General features: G+C 39.6%; 1 protein-coding gene across 1 annotated transcript in view; it reads left to right on the forward strand.

Moving 5' to 3' along the window:
* BOD1L1 (biorientation of chromosomes in cell division 1 like 1) overlaps positions 1-15,020 on the forward strand; it is a 58,081-nt gene that overhangs the window by 36,209 nt on the left and 6,852 nt on the right. The window contains 10 exon segments of the mRNA XM_038398520.2: positions 1,452-1,525; positions 1,739-1,817; positions 4,926-4,999; positions 6,431-6,515; positions 7,595-7,668; positions 9,889-9,961; positions 10,040-10,074; positions 12,071-12,119; positions 14,683-14,717; positions 14,822-14,906. Coding sequence (XP_038254448.2) covers positions 1,452-1,525; positions 1,739-1,817; positions 4,926-4,999; positions 6,431-6,515; positions 7,595-7,668; positions 9,889-9,961; positions 10,040-10,074; positions 12,071-12,119; positions 14,683-14,717; positions 14,822-14,906 — 663 coding nt within the window.

Genomic DNA, 15,020 nt, shown 5'->3' on the forward strand with positions numbered 1-15,020 from the left:
CCTAGGTCCTTTTCCGCAGAACTGCTGCCGAGCCATTCGGTCCCTAGTCTGTAGCGGTGCATTGGATTCTTCCATCCTAAGTGCAGGACCCTGCACTTATCCTTATTGAACCTCATTAGATTTCTTTGGCCCAATCCTCCAATTTGTCTAGGTCCTTCTGTATCCTATCCCTCCCCTCCAGCGTATCTACCACTCCTCCCAGTTTAGTATCATCCGCAAATTTGCTGAGAGTGCAATCCACCATCCTCCAGATCATTTATGAAGATTTTGAAGATATTGAACAAAACGGGCCCCAGGACCGACCCCTGGGGCACTCCACTTGACACCGGCTGCCAACTAGACATGGAGCCATTGATCACTACCCGTTGAGCCCGACAATCTAGCCAGCTTTCTACCCACCTTATAGTGCATTCATCCGGCCCATACTTCCTTAACTTGCTGACAAGAATGCTGTGGGAGACCGTGTCAAAAGCTTTGCTAAAGTCAAGAAACAATACATCCACTGCTTTCCCTTCATCCACAGAACCAGTAATCTCATCATAAAAGGCGATTAGATTAGTCAGGCATTACCTTCCCTTGGTGAATCCATGCTGACTGTTCCTGATCACTTTCCTCTCCTCTAAGTGCTTCAGGATTGATTCTTTGAGGACCTGCTCCATGATTTTTCCAGGGACTGAGGTGAGGCTGACTGGCCTGTAGTTCCCAGGATCCTCCTTCTTCCCTTTTTTAAAGATGGGCACTACATTAGCCTTTTTCCAGTCATCCGGGACTTCCCCGTTCGCCACGAGTTTTCAAAGATAATGGCCAAGGGCTCTGCAATCACAGCCGCCAATTCCTTCAGCACTCTCGGATGCAATTCGTCCGGCCCCATGGACTTGTGCACGTCCAGCTTTTCTAAATAGTCCCTAACCACCTCTATCTCTACAGAGGGCTGGCCATCTCTTCCCCATTTTGTGATGCCCAGCACAGCAGTCTGGGAGCTGACCTTGTTAGTGAAAACAGAGGCAAAAAAAGCATTGAGTACATTAGCTTTTTCCACATCCTCTGTCACTAGCTTGCCTCCCTCATTCAGTAAGGGGCCCACACTTTCCTTGGCTTTCTTCTTGTTGCCAACATACCTGAAGAAACCCTTCTTGTTACTCTTGACATCTCTTGCTAGCTGCAGGATAGTTCAGTCTCAGAGCCCAATCACTAGACCAGTCCCCTGGGACTGCCAACAGATGTACTTCGTCCACTGGGAATTGGACTGAGGGAAATCAATCACAGTGTAACTTCAGAATGGAGGTTTAAATATTTAATTCTGCTCTACTCATCCAGCTCCAGGCAAGATGCAACATACAGTGCATAAATGTTCTTCATCACTACACTTTTCTCTGAGCATTTTATATCCAATATGTGCAGTGTATACTAATAACTTGATCATTTATATATTTATACCTTTTGTGTTTCAGCACCGGAAACTTCAAATACCATAGACATGACAGCAGCAGCAGCAAAAATCCAGATTGAAGTAAAAGATCAAGAGGTAAGCATGCTTATTATCACCTTTTACAGACTGAAGCAAAACATACATAACCATTTTACTTCAAGACTTCGGGTTTCCTGACCCAGCATTCTAAATGGAACATGAAGTTGGTACATATACAGATACTTTTGAACTACCAGTGCCTGGGAACAGGATTGCCTCTTCTGTTCTCTCATGTGGTAAATCTGACATACTCCCACTTTTTAATTACAGATAGAAATACCTGATCAGGAAAAGTAAGCAGCATGCGGAATGGAAAAAAACCAGTCGCCTATTCGAGAGGGTGAATCAGGTAGCTAAAACAACTGTAGACACTCTCGTGTATATCTTCATAAATCTTGAGGGCTTTTTATACTTTTGTGTTCAAATTTGTGTCTATAACCTGTGGCTCATGGGCCAGTCTGGTAACTTAATGATAGTGCTCTGCACAGCCATGCATAAGGCTCAGGTTTGATTTCCAGTCTTAGTCGCTACCTTCAAAGGTTGATTTGGTTCCAAGAAATTTGTGGGAGTACCTGGCACTGATCATTGATGAACTGTCTCATTAAGGAGTAGGACAGGCAGGTTAGAGACACCTGATCCCTGCAGGAGCAGAGACTCCCAGCCAGACTTTGTTTTGTCCAGCCAGGACCACAGCCTTCCCTTCACATTGCCTCTGCAGGAATCGGATGTCACTGGTCCTGAGGCAGCGCAGGAAGCCCTCTGCAGCTCCGTTATCATGGTCCCCCTCACTCCTATGACAGCAGGGCTACACGGGGGCTCTCTGCTGCAGAAGCCATTCATCAGCATGTAGCATCCCTGGAGCTGGGGGCTCATCTTCCTCATCAGCCGTTTGGATAATAGTTTTCAGAGTAGCAGCCGTGTTAGTCTGTATTCGCAAAAAGAAAAGGAGTACTTGTGGCACCTTAGAGACTAAAGCTTATGCTCTAATAAATTTGTTGGTCTCTAAGGTGCCACAAGTACTCCTTTTCTTTTGGATAATAGTGTTTCAGATAAACAGGAGAATACTGTATATTTTTATTTATTTATTTATTTGTTTTTGAGACTGCCTTCTTGTTCTCCAATATCTCTATTTTTCATTTAAACAAAAAAGTCAATATAGCCCTTATGGTTGAGGAAAATAACCTTGAAAACATGCACGTGAACCCATGCAGTACTGCCTGCTTGAGTTTGCAGAGTCTCAAACAATTATTCTGACAAGTGGGCATCGCTCCTGTTCATCTCCATGGACTGTTAACTCAGATGTTAAATGTCAAAATTGTTACATATTTCACTGTTGTTAAAAGCAGTTAAGAAAGCAGAGGGATGTATTAGGAAGACCTGCATAATCTGTTGAGTGGCATTTCTTTTTGGTGTTATGAGTGGATGGCGCATAGGAGAGTACCACTGCCTTTTTCTCCCCAATCTGACCAGTGGAGCTGAAAGGCCAGAGGGGAGGAACAGAGCCAGAGTGCATCCTCACCAAAGGGCAGCCACTCCCATAGAGTCCAGCAAGGAATCCCCATTTCTATAAAGGGAGAGCCGAGTCCAGCAGTACCCATAGATGTAGGTACATCATACTGAGAGGGAACCAACTCCTGCAAGCCTGAGTATCCCAGGAGAATAAACACGATCATATTTTGAACATCACAAAATCTTCTGCGAGTGGTGTCTCATTTTGGCATCTGAAGTAGGTGGAGCTTAGCTTGTTGGTAAAGCTTGAGAGAATATCACTATTTTTTTTTTTTTCCAGTTCAAGCCTGATGGACAGGGCAGTGGTGCTTGATCTGGGAGGTGAAGTTGGGGGGAAACAAAGAGGAATAGAGGCACTCCACTCTAATATCCCCCAGGTGTTTCACCTGTTCAGTCAGAGCATCTACTGTCAGAATCTATATGGGAATATCTATCTGAGAACTGTGACCTGCCCTGGGTAATATTGATTAAGCCCTGCCTCAATTACCACTGAAGAGTTTTACAAAAGAAGATATTGCACCTCTTAACCATAATTATTTTATATACACTACATATTAATGACATTAGAAGATTAAAAATATGTGAACGATATTGGACTAATGGAAATTTTCACTTCCTCTCTTGATGACACTAAACCGAGAGGAGAGGTAGATACGCTGGAAGGTAAGGATAGGATACAGAGGGACCTAGACAAATTAGAGGATTGGGCCAAAATAAATCTGATGAGGTTCAACAAGGACAAGTGCAGAGTCCTGCACTTAGGACGGAAGAATCCCATGCACCGCTACAGACTAGGGACCGAATGGCTAGACAGCAGTTCTGCAGAAAAAGACTTAGGGGTTACAGTGGACGAGAAGCTGGATATGAATCAACAGTGTGCCCTTGTTGCCAAGAAGGCCAATGGCATTTTGGGCTGTATAAGTAGGGGCATTGCCAGCAGATTGAGGGACGTGATTGTTCCCCTCTATTTGACATTGGTGAGGCCTCATCTGGAGTACTGTATGCAGTTCTGGGCCCCACACTACAAGAAGGATGTAGAAAAATTGGAACATGTCCAGCGGAGGGCAACAAAAATGATTAGGGGACTGGAACACATGACTTATGAGGAGAGGCTGAGGGAACTGGGATTGTTTAGTCTGCAGAAGAGAAGAATGAGGGGGGTTTTGATAGCTGCTTTCAACTATCTGAAAGGGGGTTCCAAAGAGGATGGATCTAGACTGTTCTCAGTGGTAGCAGATGACAGAACAAGGAGTAATGGTCTCAAGTTGCAGTGGGGGAGGTTTAGGTTGATATTAAGAAAAAACTTTTTCACTAAGAGGGTGGTGAAGCACTGGAATGTGTTATCTAGAGAGGTGGTGGAATCTCCTTCCTTTGAGGTTTTTAAGGTCAAGCTTGACAAATCCCTGGCTGGGATGATTTAATTGGGGATTGGTCCTGCTTTGAGCAGGGGATTGGACTAGATGACCTCCTGAGGTCCCTTCCAACCCTGATATTCTGTGTTTCTATGATGACTGCCTTTCTTCTGTTGCTCCAGCGAATAAATGAATTTGTCAACATGATTAATTATAAATATATTTTAATGCAAACATATAGCATGTAAAAAAATTTTGCTGTTTAATCTGGTTGGAGTGCAGTTGAGGTCCATGTTTAATTTAGTGTGCCACATCTATGAAATTGAGGTTGGTTGTTATGCTTTTTTAAAAAAAAACTGTGGAGTAATATAGAACTGAAAGTCTCCTTTCATTTTCATGTATTTGCTCCTTCAAAGAGAAGGGCTTGATTTTTTTGATTTTTTTTTTTCCCCAATTTATATTTTTGTAAGTCAAGGACAACTTGGCTGACATCAGTGGAATTACACTGATGCAAAGCAGGTGTAAATAAGAAGAGGATCAGGCTCTCAGAAGCATAGACAGGAGCATTTCAGTTAAACATTTAAACTGTTTTGCAGATGATTATCCGATTACTCAGGATTTGAGAAAAGGAAACAAACCGAGTCAGTGCTCCAAAATAAAAGATATCAAGGTATTTTTATCCATTTTCACTGTTTTAGTCAAAAAGATATTGAGAGAATTTTGGTGTCTGTTGCTGTAGATACATGTTTTTGATTTTTTTGGGGGGTGGTTTTCATAATTAGTCATTGTAAATGCTTACAATAATATTTTAACTGTTAAATATTACCATGAAAAGATTCAAACTGTTCACGCCTCAATTTTGAACTCTTCCAAAATTATGAGGCTGCTAAGTGTCACACATCAGATGTGACATTCACACATTTGGCAGCTCTTCACATCTTCCTTCATTTCAGTATAATCTGCCTGCAGCAGAATCTTGTACATCTGGCTGGACAGCAGGCATACAACACCAGTTCCCTCTCAACCATTACAGGCAGCTGCTGCTATGAAAGATTCTGCTGCTTCTCTCTCTGCTCCCCCTATTGGTGCCCTGCCAGCTTGGGTCTCTGGAATTGGGGGAAGGGGAAGAAAAGGAGGAAGCTGGTGCTATATTGCAGGCAGAGACATGAGGGGGAAGGGGCAGAATCGAAGAATACTGAAAGGGAGCAACAAAAAGGTGGGTTAGAATGGGGAGTAGGGAGAGCGATTGGGCAGGAGCTGAAAATGAACAGGATTTAAAAGCTGAAAGAGGATAGGGGCACAATTGTGGGGTGACTGAGAGGGACAGCTTGGTGAAGCCTATTCAAGGCTCACTGCCCCCTAAAATCTTCTTCCTATACATCTCTCCTAGGCTGTGCCAGCCTCTTCTACAGTCCCACCCACAGTCCAGGCTATCTCAACTTCTCCCCCTGAAGAAAACACCCCTTCCAACATCCCATTTTCCATTGGTTGCCCCAGTCCCTGCTTTTGAGGTTTAATGGGAATAGGCTCCTGTCTCCCTTACATGTATGGCTATGAAGGACTCTGAAGGGGAAACCACTAGCTATTTTCATCATCAAGAAATGTCCCCACACACAGAGCTGAACACCACCTGGCTACTGTGAAATTTGTATAATCAGTAGGGAAAATACCAGGTTATTTTTTCTTTCCCATGCATCTGATGGAAAAATAGCCATCATCTGAGAGTGTCTGAGTATATTCTGTGTGACCAGATTGCCCCACTATTTGGTACCAGCATTCAACTGATGCTCTGTCTTTGGTAAGAAAAAAAAAAAGATAGCGTGTACCGCAGAGGTCCTACAGTAGTACGTCTTCTATTGACCTTTCATTAATCTGCAAATATTAAGACAAAATTGGAGGAATAAAATGCTCTGTAGAGGAATGAGCCCATGAGATTTTGTGTGTTCTCTCCCCATTGACTTTAGTACTAAAGTTTTGATAGGGAATTAAATAGCCATGAAGAATAAAAATAGTATTTTACATTCATATTTTTTAAGAGTAGCTGGCAGTGACCTTATAGTTGTAATAAAATACTTTTTATTATTTTTTCAAAATAATTAAGGATGTGACATCTGGAGATACAGCTGAGGTATCCAAAGAAATCATTAGGAAACACATACCTCTTTCAAGTGCTGTGGAAGAAAAAGGTAAGGTAAATAAATTCAGGGCAATTTACTGAAACTGTACACAGTTAATTTTTTTAAGTAGAATATATCTCTGAGAATGAGAATCTTTCATAATTAAATTTGCTTATCTTCTCTATTAATAGAGTTGTCTATAAAATGTTAAGCGTAGTAGCCATTGAAAAACACGTGGTTGGCTTCGGAAATTCCCAAAGAGTTGATTTGGGGCCCCTGGAAGGCCTGTCCAGAGAAGGCGCACAGGAATGTAAGCCAGCCACTGCTTCTGCTCCATTGCATGACCTGGAGTCAGAATATGGGCAGTTTGCCAGAGAGATGGGAGGGTCAGGGCACTTCACTAGAGAGGCTCTGTGTAACTCCGGCCATAAATTAAAGCTGCCTTTCCTTGACAGAACCACAACCTGCTCTCCCAGAGAGGAACTCCCCCTTCCAGTACAGCTGCCTATAGGAGTAAAGTGTATAAATTGCATTGACTGTGGGTGACTTAGCCCTATTAATTAATTATACATTGTACTAAAAAAAAAAATGATAGTGTCCTATGAATCAATGTTGGCTTTGACTTCCTCATCTACCTTCCTTTGCATAGTGTCTATACATTAACATGGGATTGATCTGTTTAATGGCTTCAATTCTCAATACCAACAAACCTGCTGACAAATCTGAGTTTGTTTTGCAATTAACCACCTATTCAGCTCACCTCCCTAGCTTTCTGGTTGGCGGGTGTGGGGGAAAATTAATAGTAGTATCAATAAATGACTTGACTTTGGGATTCTTGTTATAATAATATGGGTCACCCTCTCAAACTTTGTAATTCCATTATTTTAAAATCCAAAATCCATTACAATAACTCCCACTTGTCTAATGAAGCAGCCTAATACAGAACATATAATAACAACATAATACAGAAAAAATTGTAAGACTAATACTATCTGATTTATTAATAATATTTTTACTGATGTTTAATTTATAGTACCCCCGGGCATATAAAGTAGTTTTGAGACAGTACAGAGACTGTGGCCAGTACTTTTTGTTTCTAAAGCAAAGATATACATGAAGTTGTGTCTTTGACTTTGTATTTTGTGCAGATGAGTTAACCAGCAAGCAGGATACTTGTGAAAAAGCAAAGCAGAGTCTGGAGTCTAATTTAAGTTCTGTAGAGGCAAGTAGTCTTATCCATCTTAATTCATTGCCATTTGATTTGGCAAAATTACATTTATCTTTTACTTTCTGACGGTAGCAATAAAATAATATTGACTTCACCACAGCCATAAAAGAAAACAATGATTTGATCACCTGGAGCATCATAGAGTGACTGACTAAATAGCCACGCCATAATGTCCAGTCCAGAATATAAGCCATAAGTAGTTCTGTCATCACCCAGAGTAAAAAATGCAGTAGAGAAGTCATATGACTTGTAAGGTTTTTTTGGGTTTTTTTTAAGAGAGTAATCTAGAGAGACATGGTATGTGCTGGTGCTGTATGTGTAACAAATTGCATTTAACATGCAACCTTGACACTTCATTTGCATTCCTTCCAATTAATCCATCTCTACCAAGATTACTCCCAAAAGGCAAAACAGCCATGGGTGTGTTTTTTTTGTTTTTGGTTTTTTTTTAAACATAACCTGGCAGAACATTTTTCTTTACTTCCCAGACCCAGCCTCACAAAGGTTGGATTTCTCCCTCCAAACTACAGTGGCCTGAATATACACAAAAGTAAATTCTGGACCAGTGACAGGTTTGAGATCTGATATCTCATGACTCTTCAGAACTATAAATCACAGTAATTGTTGCTATTTACTGTTAAAAGCCAAGAACTGTCCGTTTCCAATGGTATAAAGATTCTATTTCTAGCCTGGTAACAGGGCACAATATCTTGATATATGGAAAAGCTATTGTAGGCAATTTTTGGAAGTTTAAATATATTTGTATTTTTTCCCTTCAGAGAGATGTATAGTTGAATTTGTTAATTAAGGCAGCAGCCTGGCTTTACAAACTGCGGGGTGTGAAAAATAGTACCACCAAAAATGTAAAATAGTTTTTGTCTGCAAAGTATGTGGCTGAGAAATGTAAGTTAATTTACTGTGTGTGAAAGGTGCATTGATTGACTGTCCTGGAGACTGCAATCACTACTTAGACGCAGCATAGGTAGTGACAATGCAAATACACTCCTATTGTATCAAAACCCAAAATTGGAAGAAGCATCTCTATAGTTGTGTCTACACCATGAGTTAGAGGTGTGATTCTGAACTCGTGTGCACACATTTGTGCTAGCCTGAGAAGAGCTAGCGTGAGTATAAATAGTAGTGTGGCCACAGTAGTAGCAAGACAGCTATTTATATTTGCACTAGCTCTTATCAAACTAGTGCAAGTATGCATACACAAGCTGAGTATCACACCTCTAGCTCGTAGTATAGATGTAGCCTAAGAGTACATCTACATTGCAGCTGGAGATGTGAATTGCAGCTTGTGTAGACATATCTGTGCTGTCTGTACTCTAGCTAACTTGCTAAAAGGAAAAGTGAGGAAACTGCAGCGTTGGCATAAGTGTGGGCTGCATGAGCAAATACAGACCCAGAAATGTCAAGTGGGCTTGTGAAGCTTGCACTGCAGCATCCTCTTTCTTTTCCTTTTAGTGAGGTAGCTAGGCTATAGCTAGCACAGGTACCTCTACACAAGCTCCGTTCAAACCCTCAGCTGCAAGGTAGACATACCCTAGAGCTGAGAGGGAAGTAGATTTCCTTGCTCATTCACAGCTTGATCCAAAGTCCATTGAAATCAGAGGAAAGACCATCTTTGGCTTCAATGAGCTTTGGATCTGGTCCTCAGTCTTTGGTCTCTCTCATGAAACTAGCAGTGAGGTGCCAGTTGTGGTGGTGGTTTTTGGGATCTGGCCATCTGTCCAGTAAAAATTAGACTGACCTGCACTAACTTATTTCACAGAGGCTACAATACAGCAAACAGATGATGTTGTTATTTACAACCTTGGCTAGATTCAAGCCAATGACCTAGAGGTAAAAGATTGCATTCTTTACCAAAGCTTTGAAATATGTAGACCCCAACTAGTGCTGAAGTGTAAGTTATATCTGCAGCAATTCTTACTCAAAACATATGTCTTTAAATAATAGAACTAAAAATCTTATTTTGATCAGCTGAATGGCTCAGCTGTTTGCAGACTTTTTTGGCTATTATGATTTGAAGGCCGTTCTGTATGTCATTGGAAAGATACTTTGTACTAGAAAAGGTCTCAGATTTCTCTTGAAACCATGATGCCATGATTGTATGGTCTTTCTTAATATCGAATAAATACCTGCACTAATTTAAACTGATGTTACAGTAACTAAGGGCTGCTTCTCCCCCCCACCCCCACTTTTTTTAAGGTAAATCAACCTGTAGTAGTTAAGCGGAAAAGAGGAAGGCCTCGTAAATACCCTGTTGAAGCAGTACAGAGTAGTAAGTACTTTGATATCTTCATGGAAAATATGAAAATGTTAATGATTTTTCTGAATCTACTTTTTTTTTTTCCTTCAGGGGTGGATTTAGAAGCTGACACAAACACTGGGAATGTAAGTGTCTGAATATTTTATTTGGATTCACACATTTTGGTCATTTAAAACTAATTTTTTTATGTAACTTACCAGGTAAAAAAGAAATGAATCAATATATAAACTAGAAATTATTGGTTGAGGGTATGGTCCTGAAAATATAATGTATAGGAATTGATTTCTGTGAGCAAAAGATATTCTAATCAGTTGACCTCAGTAGTAGTGCCCAGCAGTTTAGCAGTAGTTTTTTGAATCCAGCATTGTAGTTGTACATTCTCTTTCAAAAATTGTAGCAGCAATGAAAATATCAAACTTTTTACAGATAATTTTACACACCTCCTCAAATACTGATTGCAGACATTTGTATGCTGTTATAACCTATGGTGGGGTTATTTTGGCCTAAGTATAAGGAAAGGGGGAAAAGACTTAGTTTTGCAGTTTAGACAGACCTATTAGTTCCAGCAGTGACCTCAATGTATATAAGTATTAAGTGCCTAATATATAGAAGAGATGATCTAGTAAAAAAACTGATTGTATGATCCCTATATTTTGTCGGGAGTTTCAAGATGGGGGATTTCAGTTTGTATTTAAGCTAATAGGTCTAGTCAGAAGACGGATATTTAAAAGTAAATTAAGAGCTCCCTAGGTAACCCTCTAACTTCTAAGAGTCTTTGCTGTCGATTTTTATTAATATTCTGACACGTACAACAGCTGCTAAAGAAGATACCTGTTCTGTTGAAAGCATTTTTGCTCAGTACAGTCCACTCAAATTATAGTGTGGTGTGATGCTGAATCAGAACTTTTACCCCAAGTGTAGCTGATTGGAAATTTTCTGACTCGGAATTTCCCAAAGGTAAATGCCAAGTCATGAAATCTGAAATGGTTCGCTGAAGTCAGGCAGCCTGAGGAGCCAGTTGGCCCGGGAGCCATGTGAAACCCAAATCCCAATCTTCCTGGCTTCTTAGCAGTCTGACAAGTAGGCTGCTGAAGAGACTGAGAACCCCAGCTCCTGAGCTTTGAGGCTCCCTGCTTAGCCAAGGTTTCTGGGCTCCCAAATCCCCTTCAGCCTGCCTGGCGGAATTGTATCAAAGCAATTTTTCAATAAAGCCCTTTTTGGATTTGTTTTGCTGAGCATCTTTCATTATTTTGTTTTCGTTCCAAATCAGAATGAAAACAAATTTGGAAATCCTCCATGAAACAGAATTACTGTTCTTCAGCTAGCTCTAATCCCACTCAACATTTGTTATTAGCTGACAATTTCTAACAGCCCCTTATAAGGGAATGTCCTGCATCTTTATGTGGTGACTCACATTGGCAGATTTATCAATCAACATAGATTGGGTCCAGAAGGAGCTGGGTCTACCCTCCAACAGAAAGTGTGTCCCTATAACGTGAAGCCTTAGTAGTTGAAGATAAAAAGAGGAGATTGCTTCTGATCCATTAATGCTACTGGGGATAAATGCACACTTCAAAGGGAACTTTAGACTCTTTATTGCAGACTCTTAAATCCAGTGGTGAAAGAAACTGTTTTTGTATTCTTATCCTAGCAGATTGTAGTTATGCAGTTTTTCCTCTATCCAGAGTGAACACTAATTTGTGGCTGTAGTGATTTTGTGAGTTTCTTTAGTAGTGTAGATTTGCATAAAATTACTGTACTACACCTTCCTGAAAAGTTAGTTTTCAGAAATGTGTGTGATCTCGGTTGTTCTCAGTAAGCAGTAGCATTCCAAGATGTGAAATGCATGTTTCAATAATTGATGTAATTTGATTTGTCCATGAACTAACCTCACAAAAATTGTTCCAAACTCTGTTGTCCAGTCGTGCATAGAATAAATGCAGACCAGTGTCACTATAAGAAATTAGATATAAAATATTCTGCATGTCAGTCAGACTTTTCTGTTTCCGGTTTTGGAAACAAGTTTTTATATCAATGAAAGTAAATGTTAGTGCTTGCTAATCCATTGCTAGGTTTATCTAGTTCTATTTTAAGAAATGTTTGGGGCTTTTTTAATTTTAGGTTCAACTGTCTCCAACTCTTGCTACTAGAGGAAAGCTTTCTCAAACAGGTAAGCAAATAAATCATCCATCTACCTTAACAGATCAGCAGAAAAGAGAAGGGGGGACCTATAAAAGCTTACCTTCCAAAAAGTTCTAAAGTGTCCTTCCTGAGCTTTGCCTCAGCATTCAACCATCTCTCCTCTCTGTAGAAATTAAGTAAATGAATTATAGAAACATGATGTCCATCCCTAATATGAGTTTTATATAGAACAGCAAGATAGCAACTAGGCTATTCTCTTTTGATCCTGGTAGGACTTATTTCAACAGTGCTGCTCCTGGCCTAAAGTAAGAAATAATACACAAGAGAAGATGTTGTTATGCTATATGCATACACTGTGTTGGGGGGCACAGGGCAGAACTTCACAGAAGCAGTGGCTACTATAGTAAAACTGACTATCAACTGGTAGTGATCAGTTTCCTTTTTGCTTCCATCTCTTTCCATGAATCAGATACCAAATTGCAAATATTAAGGTAAGGAGTTTAAATACAAATAGAAAAATATGTACCCTATCTTTGCTCAACTAAGTTCACTTTCTATGGAAATGGGATCAAAAAGTGGGTACGGTTAGACCAAGGGAGGTATTCAAAGCAACATTGGGATGATATTGGTCAGCATAATAGGCTGTTGTCTCAGCAAACCAGGAGCCTGACCACTGTCTAGTTTTTTGTAGGCTTCAGAGCCAAGGAGAGTTTTTATGAAGTGATTTTTGTTTTTTCCCGTGGCCCAAGTAGTATTTTCAAACATGTATAACTATTAAATAAAAACGGGTTTTGTTTTTTTTTCCAAACCTAACCAAGGCATTACACTTCAGTGAGGCTAGTTCCATGCTATGTCTGAAATGTCAAAGTCTGGCTTAAAAATAGCTATCTCATGGGGGTTCATTGTGGGGAGAAACTTAGTGTTCAGAATAGGAAATAAGGTTTGAGGGCTTTTCTGTACAACAAAAGAGAGAGAAACACAGTTGATTCAAATTTCCCGCAACCCTCCCAAAAATAATCTTCTTTGGGCAAAACTTTAAGCATGAAAAATGTCTCAAGCATTTTTCAGAAAGTTATGAGCACATGATACTGGATTTATAACTGAAACTGTTTTGCACCAATTACTATAGTGGTTGTTACTGGATCAAGATTTTTTGGGATTATTATACAGGTTCAGGGTAGAACTTGTTTATATACTTTTATTGAAGCTTTATAGCAAAGCTATAGTATCCATACTATATGAACTAGATGACCTCTCAAGGTCCCTTCCAGTCCTATTATTCTACCATTCTATATTTTAAAGAGAGGTTATATGTCTTGTGGGGTACTTTTTAACACATCTGTGTTTTTGTAAGAAATTTTATGAAATGTTAATGTATTCATAGTTTAACATAGCAAAATGAATGAACTCCGTTCACATTTTATTATTCATTTGAAGTTTTTATTTTGCATGAAATACTTTTCTTAATGGAAGGACTAATCTCATACTTTTTTTACCTGCATAATTATATTTAATATAGGTAGGTATGTGAATGTTAATTTTCATTCACAATTCAAGCTTTTTCATTAATTTTATTAACTTAACTCCAACACACTTAAATGTGTGTGTATAGTTTTAATATATGTTTCTGCTCATATGATCTAATAATTTGGATAGTTTGCTGTCCTTTCTACATATGCTATGACAAATAAGCAGGTGGACTAATAGGATGATCAAGCTTTGTCCAACCAAATTGGCAGAGTCAAGGCTTGGGAGTGGGATTTTTCTCATGCCTTGCAGACAGCAAAGAGAGCTAGTAGTTCTGAGGGGGGAAGAAAGACAAGAATTTGCTTTTGTCATGAGCCTCCTTCTTTCTGTTATGAGGGATTTCTATCTGCACCATTATGCAGATGGTGCCAACTGGCAAAATTCTCAGCCAGGAATGGAGTAGACTTTGTTCCAACACAGAGTTGGGCAGGCCAAAGTTAGAGGTTGTTAAGTACCCACTACAGTGACAGCACATATATCGTTTCCCTTTCAGGCCTGGGAGCTGCTTCTTAGGACAGTTTGTATGATGGAGATTGTATATGCATTTTTGAAACATGTACCACAGTCCTTCAGAAGTATTAAACGAAGGATCCAGTCTACCTTTACATGAATAGTCCCTTTTGACTAATGTAAGAGTTGCAGTCAGACCCTAAAATTCTGTCCTTTTCTGTTGCTGTCATCCTCCTCTGTTAGATTGCAATCGAAGTATTTAAATAACTTCGCATTTTCATTAAAGTGGAATGGCATTTACTACTGATTTTAAATCAATAAATGCAGTAAGTACAGTGTCATGTGACATAAAAATCTTAATTCTAAAGACCTGAATATATTTAATGAATAGACCATCTCTTTTCAAAAACAAAATACCTGTCTTTTTTGTTTGCAGTTGGTTGGCATCCCTGCTGGAAAGAGAGCTTTTAAATATGTTTCAGACTACTTTGGTGGTGGTTATACAAAGCCAACAAACTGAGTTTGGAAACTTTTTTTAAAAAGATTGATTAGTAAAGGGATTTGAAGTTCAGTTTTACGTTTGGGTAGAGTTCTTACAGTGTTTCTTCTTTTAGCTAAAGACACGTCTAATAAGAAAGAAACAGCAAATGTAAGTTCAAGCGTTTTTACTGAAAGCCTCTAAGCAGTATACTGAAAAATAGCCCGCTTTCTCACATTTCACTAGTCCTGTTTGCTTTCATTTCATTACCTCAGGAGGGTGAGGCAGGGAAAGCAGAAATGATTGTGCGTCGAAGAGGAAGAAAGCCCAGATGTTCTATAATTCCATCAGAGGAAACTGGTAAGACATGAAATTGTGCTGCTCTTAACAGACTGAAGAGTTTACTGTGCTTAGGTGTACATTAAATTGTAACAAGATCAGCTTTATTATGTTTTCCTTTCATTGGGGAAAAAA

This window comes from Dermochelys coriacea, chromosome 4 (assembly GCF_009764565.3).
Source record: "Dermochelys coriacea isolate rDerCor1 chromosome 4, rDerCor1.pri.v4, whole genome shotgun sequence".
NCBI lineage: Eukaryota > Metazoa > Chordata > Testudines > Dermochelyidae > Dermochelys > Dermochelys coriacea.